The sequence below is a fragment of the Rhinolophus sinicus genome, linkage group LG02, assembly GCF_036562045.2.
Source record: "Rhinolophus sinicus isolate RSC01 linkage group LG02, ASM3656204v1, whole genome shotgun sequence".
Taxonomy (NCBI): Eukaryota; Metazoa; Chordata; class Mammalia; order Chiroptera; family Rhinolophidae; genus Rhinolophus; species Rhinolophus sinicus.
Window position 1 is genome coordinate 87,421,881 of NC_133752.1, and position 17,778 is coordinate 87,439,658.

Below are 17,778 nucleotides of genomic sequence, written 5' to 3' on the forward strand. Positions count from 1 at the left end.
ATTGCAGCTTTGTTTACGGTGGCCAAGACATGGAAACAACCAAAATGTCCTTCTATAGATGAATGGATAACGAAGTTGTGGTATATATACACAATGGAATAGTATTCGACGGTAAGAAAAGATGATATAGGAACATTTGTGACAACATGGATGGATCTTGAGAGTGTAATGCTGAGCGAAATAAGTCAGACAGAAAAAGCAGAGAACTATGTGATGTCACTGATATGTGGTATATAAACCAAAAACAACAAAAGAACAAGACAAACAAATGAGAAACAGAAACTCATAGACACAGACAACAGTTTAGTGGTTACCAGAGGGTAAGGGGGGTGGGTGTGGGAGATGAGGGTAAGGGGGATCAAATATATGGTGATGGAAGGAGAACTGACTCTGGGTGATGAACGCACAATGGGATTTACAGATGACATAATACAGAATTGTACACGTGAAATCTAGGTTATTTTACTAGCAATTGTCACCACAATAAATTTAAAAAGAAAAGAAAAGAAAAGAAAAGAAAGCAACATACATACAGAGAACATTTTGTTGCTTGCCAGCTGGAAGGGGGTTCGTGAAGTGGGTTAAAAGGGGAGAGATTAAAAAGTACAAATTGGTAGTTCCTAAATAGTCATGGGGATGTAATGTAAAGCATAGGGAATATAGTTAATACTGTCACAATAACTCCGTACAGTGCCAGGTGGGTGCTGCACGAGTCAGGGGGATCACTTTCTTAAATTATATAAATTCTAACCACTGTGCAGTACACATGAAATTAATGTAAAATAATACTGAATGTCAAAAAATCGAAAAATTTGTAAGCATACCCAAAACTGATTAAGCTTATACCAAAATAATGAGGGACTATAGATTCCTAGGGGAAGAAATTAGGATCACGACAGAATTATCAGCCACCATAAGCTCTACCGTGTAAATCGAAAGTTTAATTACGACAGGTTTCAACGAATTCGATCAATAGCCCTCTTTCTCTAGAAGACTCTCATCTCAGGATTCCCCCCAGGTGAGATATTACCGGGGTTAAGATATTTGATTCACACAATGTTGAGAGGAAGCATCTGGACTGGGAAGAAAGGGTAGTTCCAGCTGACAAGCCTTCCAACAAGATAAGGGGTGTACTTGTGAAAGGAATTTCAGAACACTTCCATAGGTCAGGTCAGGTCAGGTCCGAAGCAATAGGAAGTTATTCAAAAGAGCAAACAAACATGGAAAGGCGAATAGCGGACAATGTGAAGCTTATGAAAAACTTATGCATTCTGAGAGAAAAGCAGGACAAAGTATGCTGGTCAGCATCCTAAGGGTGAGGAGCTGCCAAGATCTGAAAATAACGCTACGCTCACAGTAACAGTGGTAAGAATCCCCGTAAAATGTACAAGATGAGCCGATCCATAGCAAGTCATGGTTTATGAGTGTGTGGTTGAGGGCGCTGTCTATGAGGGACTCGAGGGGAAAAAGGAACGTACAGAAGACCTCAGTAAGGGGGTGAGGGCTGCCACTGTAGATGAGGGAATGTGGTTTGAAGCACTGGGATGTAGGGAGCTGAGAGCATTTAAAAAGAGGAATAGAAAAGGGTCAAGGACTGACTATCAGGGCTGCTGTTTAGAAAAGAGTTGGGCTGAGAAGACCACAGAAAGGGTGTGGGCATCCTCATCAGTTGCTGCGAAGAAGTAAAGCAGGATAAGGACTAAAGAAAGAGATGACCCTGAAAACTGTTTTAGCGCAGTCATAAGGGCAGAAAGTCAGATTCTTCTGTAAAAGAAGAGAATAAGTGGCGAAAATATGGACCTGGGGATGAGGCCACACATTAAAGAGGGTTAGAGTCCAAGGAGAAAAACAGGATGACAGAAAAAGTCACAGGAATCAAGAAACAGTTTTGTTTTCATATAACATAGAGGAGATGAACTTTAGTTAAAGAGAAAAATATTTACTAGAAACGGAGAAATTGAAACCTATGGAAGAACGCTTACAGAGAATGAGAGTCTTCATCTGATGCTCACGTCAGATGATCACAATAATGTAAGGTGGACTGCAGGGAAGTTTCAGTGATTATCGTAGAAAAATGTGATTCCATAAACCCTGGAAAATCTTGAGCTGTAGATGAAAATGTCTCTGGAGGCATTTCTACAAACCGAAATGTAAATAAGCCACTATTTAAATCAGGTTTAACACTTAGTATTTTTACATGTGAAAACCTCTGTTTTTAAGAAAGTTTGGCAATTTAAATTCCAGGAAACCAATGATGACACTGTAAAATCAATTTGAGCTGTTTTAAGAAAAGTCATTGTTTTTGAAATCTGTCCTTACTGGCATCAGGTTTATAAACTACATTTTATACACCTGTCTACACATATTACTAATGAACTCATGAGGAATAATATTTTAGAGAAAGAAAAGTGAATCTCTAGATTTTCAAAACTAACTTTCTTTAAAAATGTTTTTCAAAGTCTCAGGATGGAAAGAAACAATTAGAGTACTATAAGAAGTTAACAGAATCTCTGCAATATGATTTGAATCAACACAAGAAGACAAATGATGGATTAGAGAAAGAGGTTACCAGGTAAGGTTTTGATATTTCAGATCATGTCAACCATTAATTACTATTTAACTATAACTCTTCCTTGATGAAAACCTAAGTACAAATGTATTTCATATCTGTAATTTTCATAGTTAAACACATTATCCTACTTAAAAATTTACTTCAGAAACTCACAGCACAATCAAACTTGTGTGAATGCCAAAATGTTATACCTACTCTTTAATGATTCCTGTAACTATAATGACAGTGTCTTTTGCATATACTGTCAACTGCGCTCTTCCTGGTCTCCCTTGAATCTTTATTTCTGCAAGATGTCTTTGCTCTCTTTGGTAATCTTTCCTTCTTTAATAGTGTTCTTCCCTTCGGCATTCTAACAGTTTAATGTCTAAAAACCTATCTGTGGTTTTGTTTAACATCATCAGAAGTGTTATTGATTTGGCTTCTGTGTTCTTTCTACTTTTTTCAGTTATAAAACATGTCATACATACCAAACCAGATGTATAACCTAAAGAAGAATGAGATGAGTAATCGTCTCACTCAGATAATAATGGAAGTTTCCCAACATCTGGGAAGCCCGCACGTGGCGTGCCCTTGCTGCAAACTGAATGAAGTTTTTTCTCTGATTCTCCTCAGTGTTTATTTTCCCTCATGTCACTGTCTTTCTCTGCATTGTTTTGGATTCTTCTCATTTTATTAAATTGTGCTGGCAAAGATCTCTTCTTAAAACAGACTTGAAGAGACTGTTACACCTTATCTCTCCAGTGTCCTTTCTTCTAAAGCCCTGCCCTTTCCTTTCCACTCTGACCAGATTTTTCCTTCCGGTTTCTCTTTCTATTTTGAATGATTTCTTTTCTTCCTGTAGACTGTGGTCAGTAGGCTCCGAATGGTATTTTTCTGTCTTTTCGAAACACCCACATATATTATACTTTCCTTCTTCACCTTTGATACTGATCTCTGCTTTATAGCTGATATTTAATAATAGGGTAACGTTTGATACTAACAATCTTAAGCGGATGTTAATAATACTTTAATTATAAGAACCTTTCATCGTTACAATATGATGTCTGTATCATATGTATCACAATTGTTTTATGTTACTCATTTAAGATTATAATTTAATAAGTATGCTCTCAAACTATTATACTGGAATAAATAGGAGAGGTTCATAATTTATAGGTTTGTTTATTTTGTATGATAGACATAATCTCTCTTTAAATAATTATTAAATATTTGTCTTAAAGAATTTGACTTACTCATTTTCTACAATTCTGCAGACTGAAGACACTCTTTCAGAATACAAGGATGCTACATGACAATCAAAATGGAGAGGTTAGTGTCCTTGGAGATTTAGAACCCAATCAATCAGAAATGGATATTCAGAAAAATAGGTTAAAACAGAAGGTAATTTATAATCCGTTTGGAACCCAAAAATCACTTAATTTGGGGAAATATAAACCACTCAATGCTTTTAGCAGTATGATATAGATTTTTCCTTAATTTCATAGACAGAAGCAGTGAAAAAGACCGCTATTTTTCTATATAATTTTTCTTTAAAAGGGCATTCTGTTACCTCTCCTATGTCTCAACCCTGGCTAGTTATCTAAAGCCAAGAAGGACTCTGTTGCATGACCCCCAAAGCACTGGCTCCAAATCAGCTTCTTTCTTCTTTCTTTCTTTCTTTGTTTCTTTTTTCCTTCCTTTCTTTCTTTCTTTCTTTCTTTCTTTCTTTCTTTCTTTTTTCCTTCCTTCCTTCCTTCCTTCCTTCCTTCCTTCCTTCCTTCCTTCCTTCCTTCCTTCCTTCCTTCCGTTCATTCGTAACAGCTTGATTGAGATATAATGAACATAGCATGCAGTTCACTCATTTAAACTGTCCAGTGCAGTGCTTTTAGTGTGTTCAAAGCTTTATGCAGTGGTCATCACAAGCAGTTTTAGAACATTTTCATGACCCTGGAAAGTATCCTTGTACCTGTTAGCTTTCACTGTGTGCCAGTCTGCCCTTCCCACTCTTCCTAGCCCTAGGGAACCACTAGTGTACTCTCTGCTCCATATTGTGGTTTTGATTTATTTTTTTCTGATGACTAACGATCCTGAGCAATCTTCTCACAGGCGTATTATCCATTCATATATCTTCCTTGAAGAATTGATTATTCAATTCCATTGCCCATTAAAATTGGATAGTCTTTTTCTTGCTGAATTGTAAGAATCTTTGTATAACCTAGATACAAATTAGTTATCACATACAGGATTTTCAAATATTTCTCCCTTTCATTAGCTTGCTTTTTAGTTTTTCAATGTGTCCTTTAAAGCATAGCATTTTTTTATGCATGATTATTACAAGCTTTCAATTTGTAAAACATAATAATAATAATAATAATAATAGTTGCAAAACGCATTACAGCAAAGTGCAATAAAAGAAGATATGTCTGTAATTTATACTGCATAAGTTATGTTGCTTATTATATCTTTTTATAATCCAGAAGTTGTGTCTATTTTTTCCTTAACTCCCCAATGGAGTGGCTGAAATAAACCACAGTTATTTGGTTCACAAATCCATACTTAAGAAGAGTGTGGCCAGGGCCGTCTGTCTCTGTTCCCCTCAGCTTCAACTGGGGCAGCTCCGTGGCTGGTGGCTGGAATCATTTGAAAGTCTGTTCAGCAATGTGTCCGGTTGTTGGTGCCTACTGTTGGTCGGCACTCTAGCTGGGGCAGACAGCAGGGACACCCACACCTGAACAGCCGGCTCGCACTGTGGCCCGAGCCCCCCACAACACGGGGCTGGGTTCCAAGGTTCAGATCCTCAGAGACATAACCAACAGGAGCAGTGTTGCCCTTTGTGAAGGAGTCTTGGAATTCACACGGAATCTCTTTCAACATATTCTGTTCATTAGGAGCAAGTCACTAATGTTGACCCATATTAGACTGTTTTTATGCAATGAATATTTCAAAATTTACGGACACATTTAAAAACCAGCTTGATCTATCCACTGTCCACAATTCTTTATATTCCTCCCACATGGAAAATACACTCATCCCTACACAATACTCCCCACAAGTCTCAAGTTTATGGCATCAGGCTCAGGTTCGAGTCTAAGATTTTACCATGTGAGTCTGGTGCAAATGGGGATGAAGGGCCTGGTTTTTGGTTTCTAGGATAAAGCCCCTTGAGGACAATTCCTTTCAATATGAAAACATGAGAATGGAAGGGACAAGTTATCTACCACCCACACACCCAACATTCTGCTCGACTGCTGAAGTTTCCCCTGCAGAAATGGAAAGTGGAAGGCACCTTAGTCCATAGCAATTCTGAAATACAGCCTGATGTGTGCTGTCCGTTCTTGGATTAGGACTCAGTGGTAACCTTGCCAGTGCTTCTCCATGGCCCTTTGCTGTGGCCTGTGAGCTCTTTGTTCTGTGCTTTTCATAAGAAATGACCTGTGCTTGCAGCCCTTTCCTCAGCATCATTCCTCCACGCGAATGCCTAAGACCCACAGGCCTCCTCTTAGTTTTCACTCTCTTGGTTTTTATTAGTCCAAGGTAACAAGCTGGTTGTTTGCTACTTGATCATCCTAAAAGCTTGGCGTTGCGTGTGAGTTATTGGGGTTCGTGCCACTAGAAAAGCCACCGTCATAAATCGTTTTGAGAGAAGCTCTTGGGCTTCCTGTAGCTGTTGCAGGACCATGCCTTTAAAATTCTTATACTCTGTAGATCCTTCCAGGAATTTAAGGCCCCACCTTAACCCTTTTGAGGTCTCGAGGAAGAGTTTTACACTCTTCTCTTCATCCTTATATCATGTCCTCCTGGGAGCACAGGGAATTTGATCTTCACCCAGAAGCCATTTCTTTCTTTTAGCGTGATTTGCCCTGTGGGGACCTTAGGAGAGGCTGTAAATGGGAAACAGAAACGGGACCTGTGGGAGAGGCTGTAAATGGGAAACAGATATTTGAACACAATATGTCCTGGTTCCTTTACAGTTCATAGTCTTTCGTTAGCTCATGTATCTCATGGATTTTACTTTGTTACTTCATAGCAAGAGTCCCCTTTCATCCAGATTTCAGACTCATTTTCTTCACTGGCTGAGAAGCTCTTGCTGTCAGCCTCTTCAGGGGCCAGCAAGCCCCCAAGAAGCGTCTCTTGGAGGCCCTGTGGTTGTCATTCTCACTCTTCTCCACATCCTTTCGGGTTCCACGTCCCTCCTGGTGCAAAGGCACTCCTACAGGCTTTAGATGGCATTCCTTGTGGCCTCACACCATTTTGAATATCAGTAACAATGCCAGTTATTTATTGCTGCTCAAGAAACCAACTCAAAAGCTAGTGGCTCAAAACAGCATCTGTTTTGTTCCAAAGGAATGCAGTTGGATGAAGGTCTGTGAGACCAGCTCATTTCTTTTCCACTTGGCATCAGCTGGGTGGCCATGAAGCTGCGAATGAGAATCATCTAAAGGCTGTAACACACACATGTAGCAGTTGAAGCGGCCTTTTGCCCGGGACATCCGCTGGGCCCGTCTCAGCGCAAACATCTATAGGAGGCCTGACTGTGTGGCCTGGGCTTCTTCATTCTGCACAGCTGGTGGCTGGGTTCTCAGGCCGAGCTTCTCGAGAGACAAAGTCACATGGAAGCTGTATCACATTTCCTGCCTCAGACATAGCATTCTCACAGCAGTTCTGCCCTATTCCATGCACTAGAATCCAGTGACTCACTAAGGCCAGCACATATTAAAAGAGAGGGAATTTCATGGAGAAATGTCAAGAATTTGTAGGCATGTTTTAAAAACACTATATCCACTCACCTCGTCTTACCAAATAAGCATTGTATCTACAGGAAAGTAGTTCTACCCTGCTCAGTTCCACTGAAATTCCAGGAGATTTGTTGTTGTTACTATTGCTGTTTAGGATGTTCTCGTATATCTTGGAAAGTAAGAGAGGATTACGAGACAGCGTTATTGAATTAAGACTTTTGTTGTTGGTGAAAAAAATGTAGCGCTCATCTCACTAAACATTCACAGTGTGAGATGTGATTTCTCCTTAACCTTGGGAATCATTTCTTCTTGGAAAGCAATTCAAATTGCCATGAAACATTTGTAGCTGACAGAGGCCGAAGTAACTCGGATGAGTTACTTGTAACTCCCTACAACTTCTTAAGAAATTATGGAGAGTTAAAATGGGGAACAGGTGAGAGACTATCAACTGGGAGGTGACTTATAGTCATTTTATAGAAGAAAGACATGAAACAAGCATTCAAGAAATAGTAGAAAATCAAGTGCAGATGTCGTGTGGCAAAGTCGATGACAGTAAAGGATGCATTTTTGAGACTCCTGGTGCTTTTATGTTCGTTCTTCATTCTGAGTAATTCAAGGTTCCACATTCTAAGACTCTGCTACAGTATCGATGACATTTTATTGCAACTGAATTGATTTCAAAAGTTGATACTGGTTTGGGGTTAGACTATTCTCAGTCAACTTCCTTCGTAACCAAATTATACTATCTTACTCGTTCAGAATGATGATCTCACAGCAAAACTGGAAACTGCATCTTCAGAATGTCTCCATCTGTGGGGTGGCCAGTTGGCTCAATGGTTAGAGCATCGTGCTCATAACACCAAGGTGGCTGGTTCGATTCCCACATGGACCAGTTAGCTACACCCTCCACAGCTGGATTGAAAACAATGGCTAGTTCTTGGAGCTGAGCCCCCAGTGGGTGGGTGGCCGGTTGGCTCAGTGGTTAGAGTGCAGTGCTCATAACACCAAGGTTGCCGGTTCGATTCCCGCATGGGTCAGTGAGCTGGACCCTCCATAACTAGTAGATTGAAGAGAACGATTTGACTTGGAGCTGAGCTGTGCATCCCACAACTAGATTGGAAACAAACACAATTTGTTTTAAACAGTTTTTTAAAAAGGATGTCTACATCTTGTTGAAGAAAATCAATCTTAACAGGAGTTATTATCTATAAAGGAGTACAAAAGTCATGTGAAAAACTAGAGAATAAAAAGAAGAGGAGATAAAAATTATTGAGCCTCAAAATTCATATAGTCACGAATGAGGTAGAAAAGCGTGAAGCAGAACACTAAAAATTCTGGGATATTGAAGACTGAGCAAGGCACGATGTACTGGAAAAAATTTTTTAAATTTATTTTTACAGGTTAATTCATTGATTTTTAACATGCCTTAATTCATTTCACTGCAAATTACATTTTTGATATACATATTGTATGTCATTCCTCTACTCCCGTTAAGAGCAGTTACATTTTTATTTTTAGATTTTGGGAACTAAGGTGGTATTTGCTTCTCTTTTTTAATATTTCAGTTCCCATCATTATTATCACTCAGTTAATCTGTGAGAATCATTCTTTCTGGAAAATCATTTTATTTTTAAGACCACTTGATATAAAACGAGACTATTAGGAAATAAAGAAAAAGGGTGATTTAAAAATTGCACCATACTCTTAGATTATTAAGTCATATTGTTCAATTTTTAAAATTTCAAATTGATTCTCTTATTGGAACAGTCAGATGAGATGATTCGAAATATTTTCATAATTCAGATGTATTTCATTCCATATTGATGATAAGTATTTTAAACTTCAGCTTTTTTCACATTTAAATTGCCCTCCAAATCATTGACTTAAAACTAAAGAATACAAATAGACTATAATTATTCAGGTTATAATTATTTTTAAAATGTATCCTTTCCGTTGGCTTTAGGAACAAGCAGCATGTCAAGAAAACGTAGACCCGTTAAATGACCGTGGTGACAGAATTCAACGTCTGCAGGTCAGAATTCAACGTCTGGAATCTGAACTCTCCAAAGCGAAACATTTTAAAATAGAATTGGAAGAATGTAAGCGCCTCTACCTAGAGGAATTAAAAGTTACAGCATCTTTGGAAAAGAAACTAAACAAGTAAGTCCAAACAAAGAGAAAAATCAATCGAGCTCATTAATTTGCCTCTAAAGTCTAATTTTTATCCAGGCAGATTCCCGAGATTAATAGGAAGTGAAAGCTTACTAAATAGTATAATTTTGGAAAATGATGTTAGTGAATAAATTACTTTTAAAATGTTAGTTCAGGATGCATCTCTCCCATTTTTGGTTTTACATGACTGTATTTTTCCTTCTCACGCTTTTCATAGCCTTAATCTGATCTACCAGTCTCTAAGCAAAGTGTTTTTGAAGCTTTGTGATTTAGACAGCGCTATTTATTATAAAATTTCTTGTCAAAATTTCCCTAAATATGAGGTAACTATTTACTATAACAACTTAAACCCAAAGGGTTAAGTACTCTGCATATTCTGGCACTTGGTAAATGTACTTTCTCGATTGTGCTCTGTGTTTTTGTCTCTAGAGGTCGCTTTCGGACAAGCTGTTTTTTCTAGTCTTTTGGATGTACACAGAGGCATACATGTGAAATATAGGAGAAGGTTAACATAGGGGTGAAGGGTAGTGTAACTGACTAAGTGGCTATAAAAATAAGGCGGTCAGCCTGAGGGGGTGTGTGGAAGACAGAAAGGGCAGATCCCACCTCCAGTGCCTTGGTAACAGTGTCATAAGCTACATGCCCCTGGAGCTGTTTCAGTTCAGTATGATCACCAACCAGGCTCTCTTGTTCTCCCCCAGAGGCTGTTGTTCTAAATGACGCCTCAGTGCCAAATGGTTAATTTCTTCAGGGTAATGAGGGGATTACCCAAGGGCAGTGAAAGCAAATGCTTGAAAATAGCTTTGTGGGATTTCAGCAAATTTCTAAACTTGTTTACTATGTATGTCTCTTAGCAATCCTCAAGAATCTTATGGGTTCAGCCATTCCAGAAGGCAGAAAGTATTATCTGTTAAGCCGTCAACATCACTGATAGGCCTTTTCCTCCCCTCCCTACTTTGAATTACTTCTTAGCCTGGCTTCCCCACAGAAACATATGTACCGGTTTAAAACAATTTGAAACATATCCTTGTACTTGGTAGGTCTGCCCTGACATATTTTCAGTGTTCGTTTCATGGGCAATTCCACTTACTATTATGGAAACATTAAGAACTGCAAATCATTAAGGAAAAAATAAAATACTAAGTCTTTGCTCTTACAATCTTCACAGGATTAAGGACACGCTGGCAGAGATGAGAACCCAGCTTCTCATGAATGCACCACAGAACTCTTTACTCAGCACGGCTCCCAGGAGGCCAGACCTGCACCTCCCTTGTGTTGGAAGGCTAAATGATTGGTTCCGACCTCAAGGAAGTCTCGCTCCAAGAGAGCAGTGGGTGATTGCTACGTCAGCCCCACAGACTTCTAATAATGGCACGTGCACCAACTTGATGAAGGTTAGTTATATTACCTTCTTTCCTTTGGGTTTCAGATTTGTGATGTAATTCTTGTTCTTAACTTGGTCGGAGATTCTGAGTTGTTTCATTGACTAATGCACACAACGTAAAGGGCATAATTGTGTGTGCTAATGTAGAATGGAGACAGAAATTTGACCATCTTTTGTAAGTCCCTGCATCTCCCATGTTTTAAGAGCTACCTGTCATTAACTGTATTCAATAAATGTAATTAACTGACACATTTTAAATTTCTGGAAAAGCTGCTTTTCAATTAGATTTTACAAATGAAATATTACTACCTAACAACGAACGGTATGCTTTGAGATGCTTTGGCTTACTTCTGCATTGTTTTTAATTTGGCGATGGTTTATAACAATTTTAGTTTTCCTACAGCCCAGTTTCGCCATCCCTAAGCGTAAGTGAATGATTGACATTTACTAACTAAATGTGGATGTTTCTTATTTCAATGAAACCGAGGTAAATCCTTTTTATGAATTCGGCAAACTTGTAACCCTGGAAAGATTAACTTCTCTTTCTAAGTTAAAAGTTGTCATCTTTTTACATGATAGTACATCCTTAATTTCTGTTTTACTTATAGCATTTTTATTTCGATGATTTAAAATGTCTTGCTTAAAAAGTAATAATAAAATAAAATGTCTTGCTAAGCCACAGTACATTTTCGAAAGAGGTAAATTGAGCAAATATTTGAATTTTTAAAATGAAGTTCACTTATATCTGTATATCTCGGCATCACTTGAATAATTGATGACTGAGATGGCAATGAAATGGGGTCGTTACTAGCAACTTGTTTTCTTTGTGCAATACTGTTATTAAAATGTCCATTTTGATCTCATTTCTTTAGTTCTTCACCGAGCCAGGATTTCTGTTTGGACCTTTTTTATAGTTCTCATACCTTTGGTAAAGTAGTCCTTCTGTGCATTAATTTTGCTCCTGAACTCATTGAACTGCCTCGTGAGTTTTCTTGTATCTCATTGAGATTCTTCCTGGCTGCTATCTTGAAATCTCTATCACGTAGATCACAATCTTTCGTGACTTTGACTTGGTTTCTGGAGAAGTGTCGTTGTCTCAGTGTTACCCTGTTACCCTGGTTGTTCATGCTGCTGGATGGCTTGTTCCTCTGCAGGCTCATTTGAAGTAGTGAACACTTTCTTATTGATGTACATTTTGATGTGAGCAATTCAGCAGGTAGATAATTAGACGTCTCTGTTTTGTTTTTCAGTAGCTGATGCAATAGCACAGTTTCTGTTTTCTTTCACTGGTGCTACTTGTGCCTAGGGGGTCCAAGTGTGGGGGCTTAGCTGTGAGTGTGGGAGTGCTGGCCTGGGTGACCAGCATGATGGGTGTTGCCGCTGTATCCAGATCACGACGTTCGCTGGGCACCAGCACCTTGGGAGGGAACAGGGGAAAGCGCTGGTTGAGGAGAGCCTGTCTTGAGCCCACTGAGCTCACCTGGTTCCCTGTGGCCCTGGTAGGACTGTGCTGTGGTTGGAGGCTGGAGAAGTATTTCTGCTGCTGCTACTGGTCTCTGGTGGTGCCAGCACTGCTGCAACTGGGGAGGGTTGGGATTCTTGTGGAGGTGGGGGGATGCTGCTGCTGCCCCTCTTACCCTCCACTGGGCTGTGATGTGGGGGTTGCGCCCCAACCCCTCCACTGCTACTGCCTTTGCTGGGGCTTCAGGCTCGGCCTGTCCACCTGGCACCAGGTGTGGGCCTGTTCCTGTCCTTCCCCCCATCCTGCCTCCCTTTCACTTCCCATACACCCTCCTTCCCTTTACGGCTGTGGGATCTTTTAGGCATCCTAGTGTGTGGGACAGAGGAACCTCTTTTGGGCTAGAGATGTCCAACTAGTTATAGATGTTAGAGGAGATGCAACGTTGTTGTGTCATTTGCCATAATGTTGACATCACCTTCTAAGATAGCCATTTCTGTCAATGCAGATTGGTTTGTAATTTGATGGTATTTTTATGGCCCGCTTAATGACAAGCAAAATAGCGTAGGCCTGTGCTAAATGAGGTTTCAACCTTGTTTTTTCATTTAACTTCATCATAACATAGCATAGCAGAGCCAAGTATTTTGAGATAGCCTTTTGGTCGTATAGGATCTCAGTGCTTCGAAGTGCTGACATTGGAATACTGGGTACAAAAGGAAAGTGTATGTCTAATGTTTTGTAAGTTGTTCAGCATGATACGTACTTCAAATGGTCTCTTTAGTCGTCTCCAGAAAAATCAGAAGATGAAAGAGTGTAAATGCAGAAGCTATGCAAGAGAATATGCTTGTGGACATTTTTTCTTTAATTAATTTTTGGTAGGAAAGATGTGTTTAGTTTTTCAGTATTTCTAGATAAACGAGAAATGGTTTATTTTAAACTCAATACCGTTTTTCCAAGTTAGCCACTATCCCCCTGTGGGGCGTTGTTTTGCCCAATCGTGCAAGCCTGATTAAGAGAGATGAAAAAGCGCTACTCCGTCAAGATACAGAGATACGTCTCCCAATCACGACAGAATGCTGGAAAGACTTATGGTCCAGCTGTGATGATGTGAGGTTGGCCAGAAGTGTGCTAGGAGATAAAGAGAAATCTCTTTTGTGGTATAAGTTTTGCTTGCTACAGATTACCACAACATGGTTAACGCATTTGTTGGTTGATATCGGTCAACCAAGTTTTATTTTCAGGAAAAGAAAGGTTCCTTTAAGGAAGAATTTCCTCAGTTCGAGTTTGCTTTCTATCATTAAAGATTTTCTCCTTCAAGTTCTCGGTCCTGTGTTGAGAAATGTTTGTGCTTTATATATTGAGTGTATTGACTGCTATTAATCGGAGTTTTGATATCAGTCTCAGTTTCCTTATTTTTTTTCATGACTTTAAAGCTTCCAATTATTTAGAAAGTTACTATTTTGTTTCTCATGCCTCAGTATTGTTGAACTACATGACAAAGTTTTAGGTATTCATTTTGTCTGAGTCAGAAATTGATGGCAATTTCCTGAATATGAGGAAGTAGCTGGCATGTTACTCTAGCCTCAGTAAGAAGTCCTAAAGCCCATTCCTGGCCCGCAGCTCATTGGTTTTGTGACCTCAGGTGACCTCTGATCTCTCTGAGCTTGATTGCCTGTTATGTACAATTACGGACTTTGACTAAATCAGTGACTTTCTGACTTCAAAAATATTTATTTTTCAGTCTAATACGAGTCTTTAAAAAAAATTTTGAACGAAACTATATGATATAAAATATAGACAAGTAGAGCTGCCTAGCTAACGGAGACATGGAGACTCTGAGATTTTGTGTTCCTGCGGGGTCCCCAGTGGAACCTTAGATTTCTATGGGACAGAGTCTGAGAAGTACCAGTTATGAGAAAACCCTTCTAGTGAAACTCCTTTGAATTAAAGTTCGTGGATACATTCTTTTCCTGTGTATAATTTTCTCACCTGTCTATATTTTTGAGTAATGGAAAGGTATAAATAAACTTGCAGAAGCATTCTCCTTCTGAATATTGGACTACAAGCTACTTCTACTATCTGAACACAATCTTCACCTACAAATAAACATAAAGATAATCGAAGTAAATATCTAGGAAAAGGGCTTTGGGGAAAAGAGAATAACGTTACATTTGCAGTTCCCTAATTCAAGTCACAGAAAAATGTGATTTGCATTTTATATATTGTTGATTAATTGGAATTAAAACTGTTTCATGACAGGCCTGTCCCTTCACCTGGTATTGGGTTGTTGTTTTTACAAGGCCGTCTAGTAATGTTGTCACATTATTCATTTTATAAGCCTTTTCTATGAAGCTATTGACAAAAAGGTGTTATGGAAAACAGTCTCTGCAAATATTGGAAACCATGATGGCCAACAGATTTGTCTTCACCCCTGAATTTGTAAAGGCATTGGGTGTCATATTATCGTTGTCACCACACTGTCTATTACGTTCTGGACATTATTGTAAGCCCCGTTTTGGTCATGTAGTGAGAGGATACCTTTCAGAAGGAAGGATTAAATAAGAAAACTTTAGACTGGGACACTTGCAGTATAGAGTTTGAAATATTCCCATACATTTCGTAATTAAGTAGACTAACTACAACCACTCGAATACTTCAAAAATTGGGCCTCCCTCATTTGTAGAAAGAATACGAATTTACAATTAAATAATTATGTATTCTTTTCGTTGTTACTAATTCTTTAGTCATGAATCAGAAACTAAATTTGAAAACTGGGTCTAGGCCATACTTTCTAAGTCAGATTTCCTGTAATCTTTGTGTCCATACAAATATAAATGTTTCAGTCATAATACAGACAAGAAAATAGTTTTTGTGATTGTTGCAGCCAGCAGAATTTTCACGTGACGTGACAGGGCCACAATCATCATTTTATGTATTTAAGGTTCTATGCTGAGAAATAGCCTAGAACACACCGTAAGATTAATTTTAAAAGTGCAAGAAACCATTAAGATAAAAAATCCATAAAGGAAAAAATCCATTAAAGTTAAAAAAAAACTGATTAAAGTTTTATAAAGGGCTGTTTTTCTAAGGATTGAAAAGTAATGCTTTCACTGTAAAATATGACTTGTTTGATTCTTTGTAGGAATCAGATCACACCTCATCCTTCTGAAATTGTGTGTATTCAGTAGACCAATTTCAGCTGCACTTTGGTCGGATTAGTCTAAACAGCATCACCTATATATGTTCTCTATTAAATTAAAATGAGTACAAATTTATTTTATTTATGTGATTACTTTTGTGTGTATTTACACAATGCCCAAGCAAGGTCTACTCTTTAAAGGTGTTATGTAAAGGCCACATTCCTACATTAAAGCCTCTTGTTTAACTTAAATACTGTAACTAAGATTTGATTTATTTCAGGAGCAGCAGAAGTTGGTGGAAAGCATAACTAGAGATGTAGAAGAAGGTAGGTGGCCAAAATGTACTGATTCCAGTTAGATATCATTAATTTCTGAAATAAACAATAAAGAGTATGGCATCCTTCTCCATGTTTTGATAATAGATACTACAATAACTATTTTCTCATGCATTGCAAGTGGGAAAGTTGAAAGCATAAACAAGCATTATGAAGAATACATTTCTTCCTCATTTATTCATCACGTGTAGCCTTTCGAAAACCTCAAAGTCCATGTATCTCTTTTTATTTCTGGCCGTCCCCTTCCTTTCCTCTACCACCCATATGGAACTTTTAACTTGCACATTGAAAACTGGGCTTCATCAACCTATCCTGTTTTTGCTAGTGATATAAGGCCCAGTAACCAGGCTCATCTAGTAATACTTAGGCAATTACAGTCCATATAGCTGTCACCTGATCGGTGACATTTAAACCTCCAGTCATTGACTTTGTCATTGGTTTACCTTTTACCTTCAGGAGAAACATCACATACTTTTGCATGGTTAAAACCACCCAAATCAATTTACTTCTTGCCAAATAATTCGGCCTTCTCTCTTGCTACTAACTCTAGTCTGCCCCTTTGCTCTAGCATCTATTGATAGCTAAACTAGACTACTTCTCATTCCATGCTGTTCTTCCCCACTCTAGTCTTTGCATCTGCTTCTTCCTTCTATGTGGCATGCTTTTTCCTTGTCCTTCAGATACGAACATACGTATCACCGCCACCAAAAGGCAGACAATATTGACACAAAGCCAGGAGGTCCCTTCTATGTGTTCCGATAATGCCCTGCTTTATATTTGTATGGTATATGTGACTCTGAATGGAAATGGCCTCAGAGGATCAGGCTAAGGAGGTGGGAAAGGGCCCAAGTGTGGGCTCCATCACTGTTCCCGCCTCGGGGCAGAGCTGGACCGATTGTGTCTAGACTGTTCCAGATTATAAAACTACAAGTCTTACCCCGTGGGCAGCCGCACAGGGATTGCTAAACATATTTGGATTTCTCCCACCAACAGAAGAGAGGCCTTAGGATACAAAAAGCAGACAGACAAATGAAGCTCTAATTAGTCTCCCTTCCCTGTATTCTGTTTTTGTGAAATGCTTTTATCAATGGGCCGCTTGTCACCATCTCTGCCCCACAGCTTATAAAACTGAGCCCACGAAATGTATCAATGGCTGGGCCCCATCAAGACAGGAGGTGACAGTGGGGGGAAACTCAAACTTTCCAACCACAAACCCTTTCACAACTGAGTTGTCCTTGCTGTGCCCGTCAGGGAGCCAGGTGACGGAGGCGGTCTGTGCCACCTTTCTAGACTGAGCCCGGAAAGCGAGAGGGGAAACTACACAGACTTTCCCTGGAATTTCAGTTTTTCCATAATTTAAAATGAAGTTATGTTTCCTGCTTGAGCACCTTCTTTCATAAAACCATCCTGCCGATAAAGGTGAAAATTTGTCACCCTTCAAGGCTTACAACTCATTCTGGCATTCTGTCTGTGGATATCTCCAATGGGGAGGGCTCAGGCTGAGTATAGGAAACAACAAACAAACTGGAGAGCATCCGAAGGTGACAACAAGGCAGGGGGGACTAGAAATGAAGTGATGTGAGAGACAGCTGGTGGAGGCGAAGACGACAGAGGGTAGCTGTTGTCAAATACTCCTGGATTGTCATGTGGACAGGGGAGTGGGTTCGCTCTCTTGGGCTCTGCCCTTTTACCCCGCAGAAAACTGAGGCTTAGAGCACCAACATCTGGCAATGCTAAGCATCTGGGCAGCCAGACCTGGTCTGAGAAGCGGGGCTATGCCCCAGGGCCTGCACCTGACCCACTGCACTGCTCACTGGAACACCTTGGTCTTCAGAGACCTACCTGTTAAAGAGTTAGCTGGCTGTACCCCAACGCACCACATACATTGCTAAAAGGAAGCAGGGTCTGTTTTCCAAATATGATCCAATAAGCATGCACTGCTCTCATAAAAGAAAACGACAAAACTTATCTAGATGTTCAAGCTCAGCCCACCATCTAACC

The 17,778-nt window shown here is 39.4% G+C and overlaps 1 protein-coding gene and 1 long non-coding RNA gene across 2 annotated transcripts in view; one reads left to right on the top strand and one right to left on the bottom strand.

The window, feature by feature from the left end:
* The first annotated feature begins 1,249 nt into the window (after window positions 1–1,249).
* The window catches only part of OPTN (optineurin), a 114,931-nt gene continuing 98,402 nt past the window's right edge, over window positions 1,250–17,778 (top strand). Inside the window, 6 exon segments of the mRNA XM_074324758.1 lie at window positions 1,250–1,365; window positions 2,460–2,572; window positions 3,826–3,880; window positions 9,251–9,447; window positions 10,628–10,853; window positions 15,723–15,768. Coding sequence (XP_074180859.1) covers window positions 3,854–3,880; window positions 9,251–9,447; window positions 10,628–10,853; window positions 15,723–15,768 — 496 coding nt within the window. The 5' untranslated portion in view covers window positions 1,250–1,365; window positions 2,460–2,572; window positions 3,826–3,853.
* LOC141569991 (uncharacterized) lies at window positions 3,564–15,313 on the bottom strand. The gene is made up of 2 exons (XR_012493764.1): window positions 11,767–15,313; window positions 3,564–8,397 (listed from the first exon to the last, which is right to left on the bottom strand). It is a non-coding gene; the product is annotated as an uncharacterized LOC141569991 (long non-coding RNA).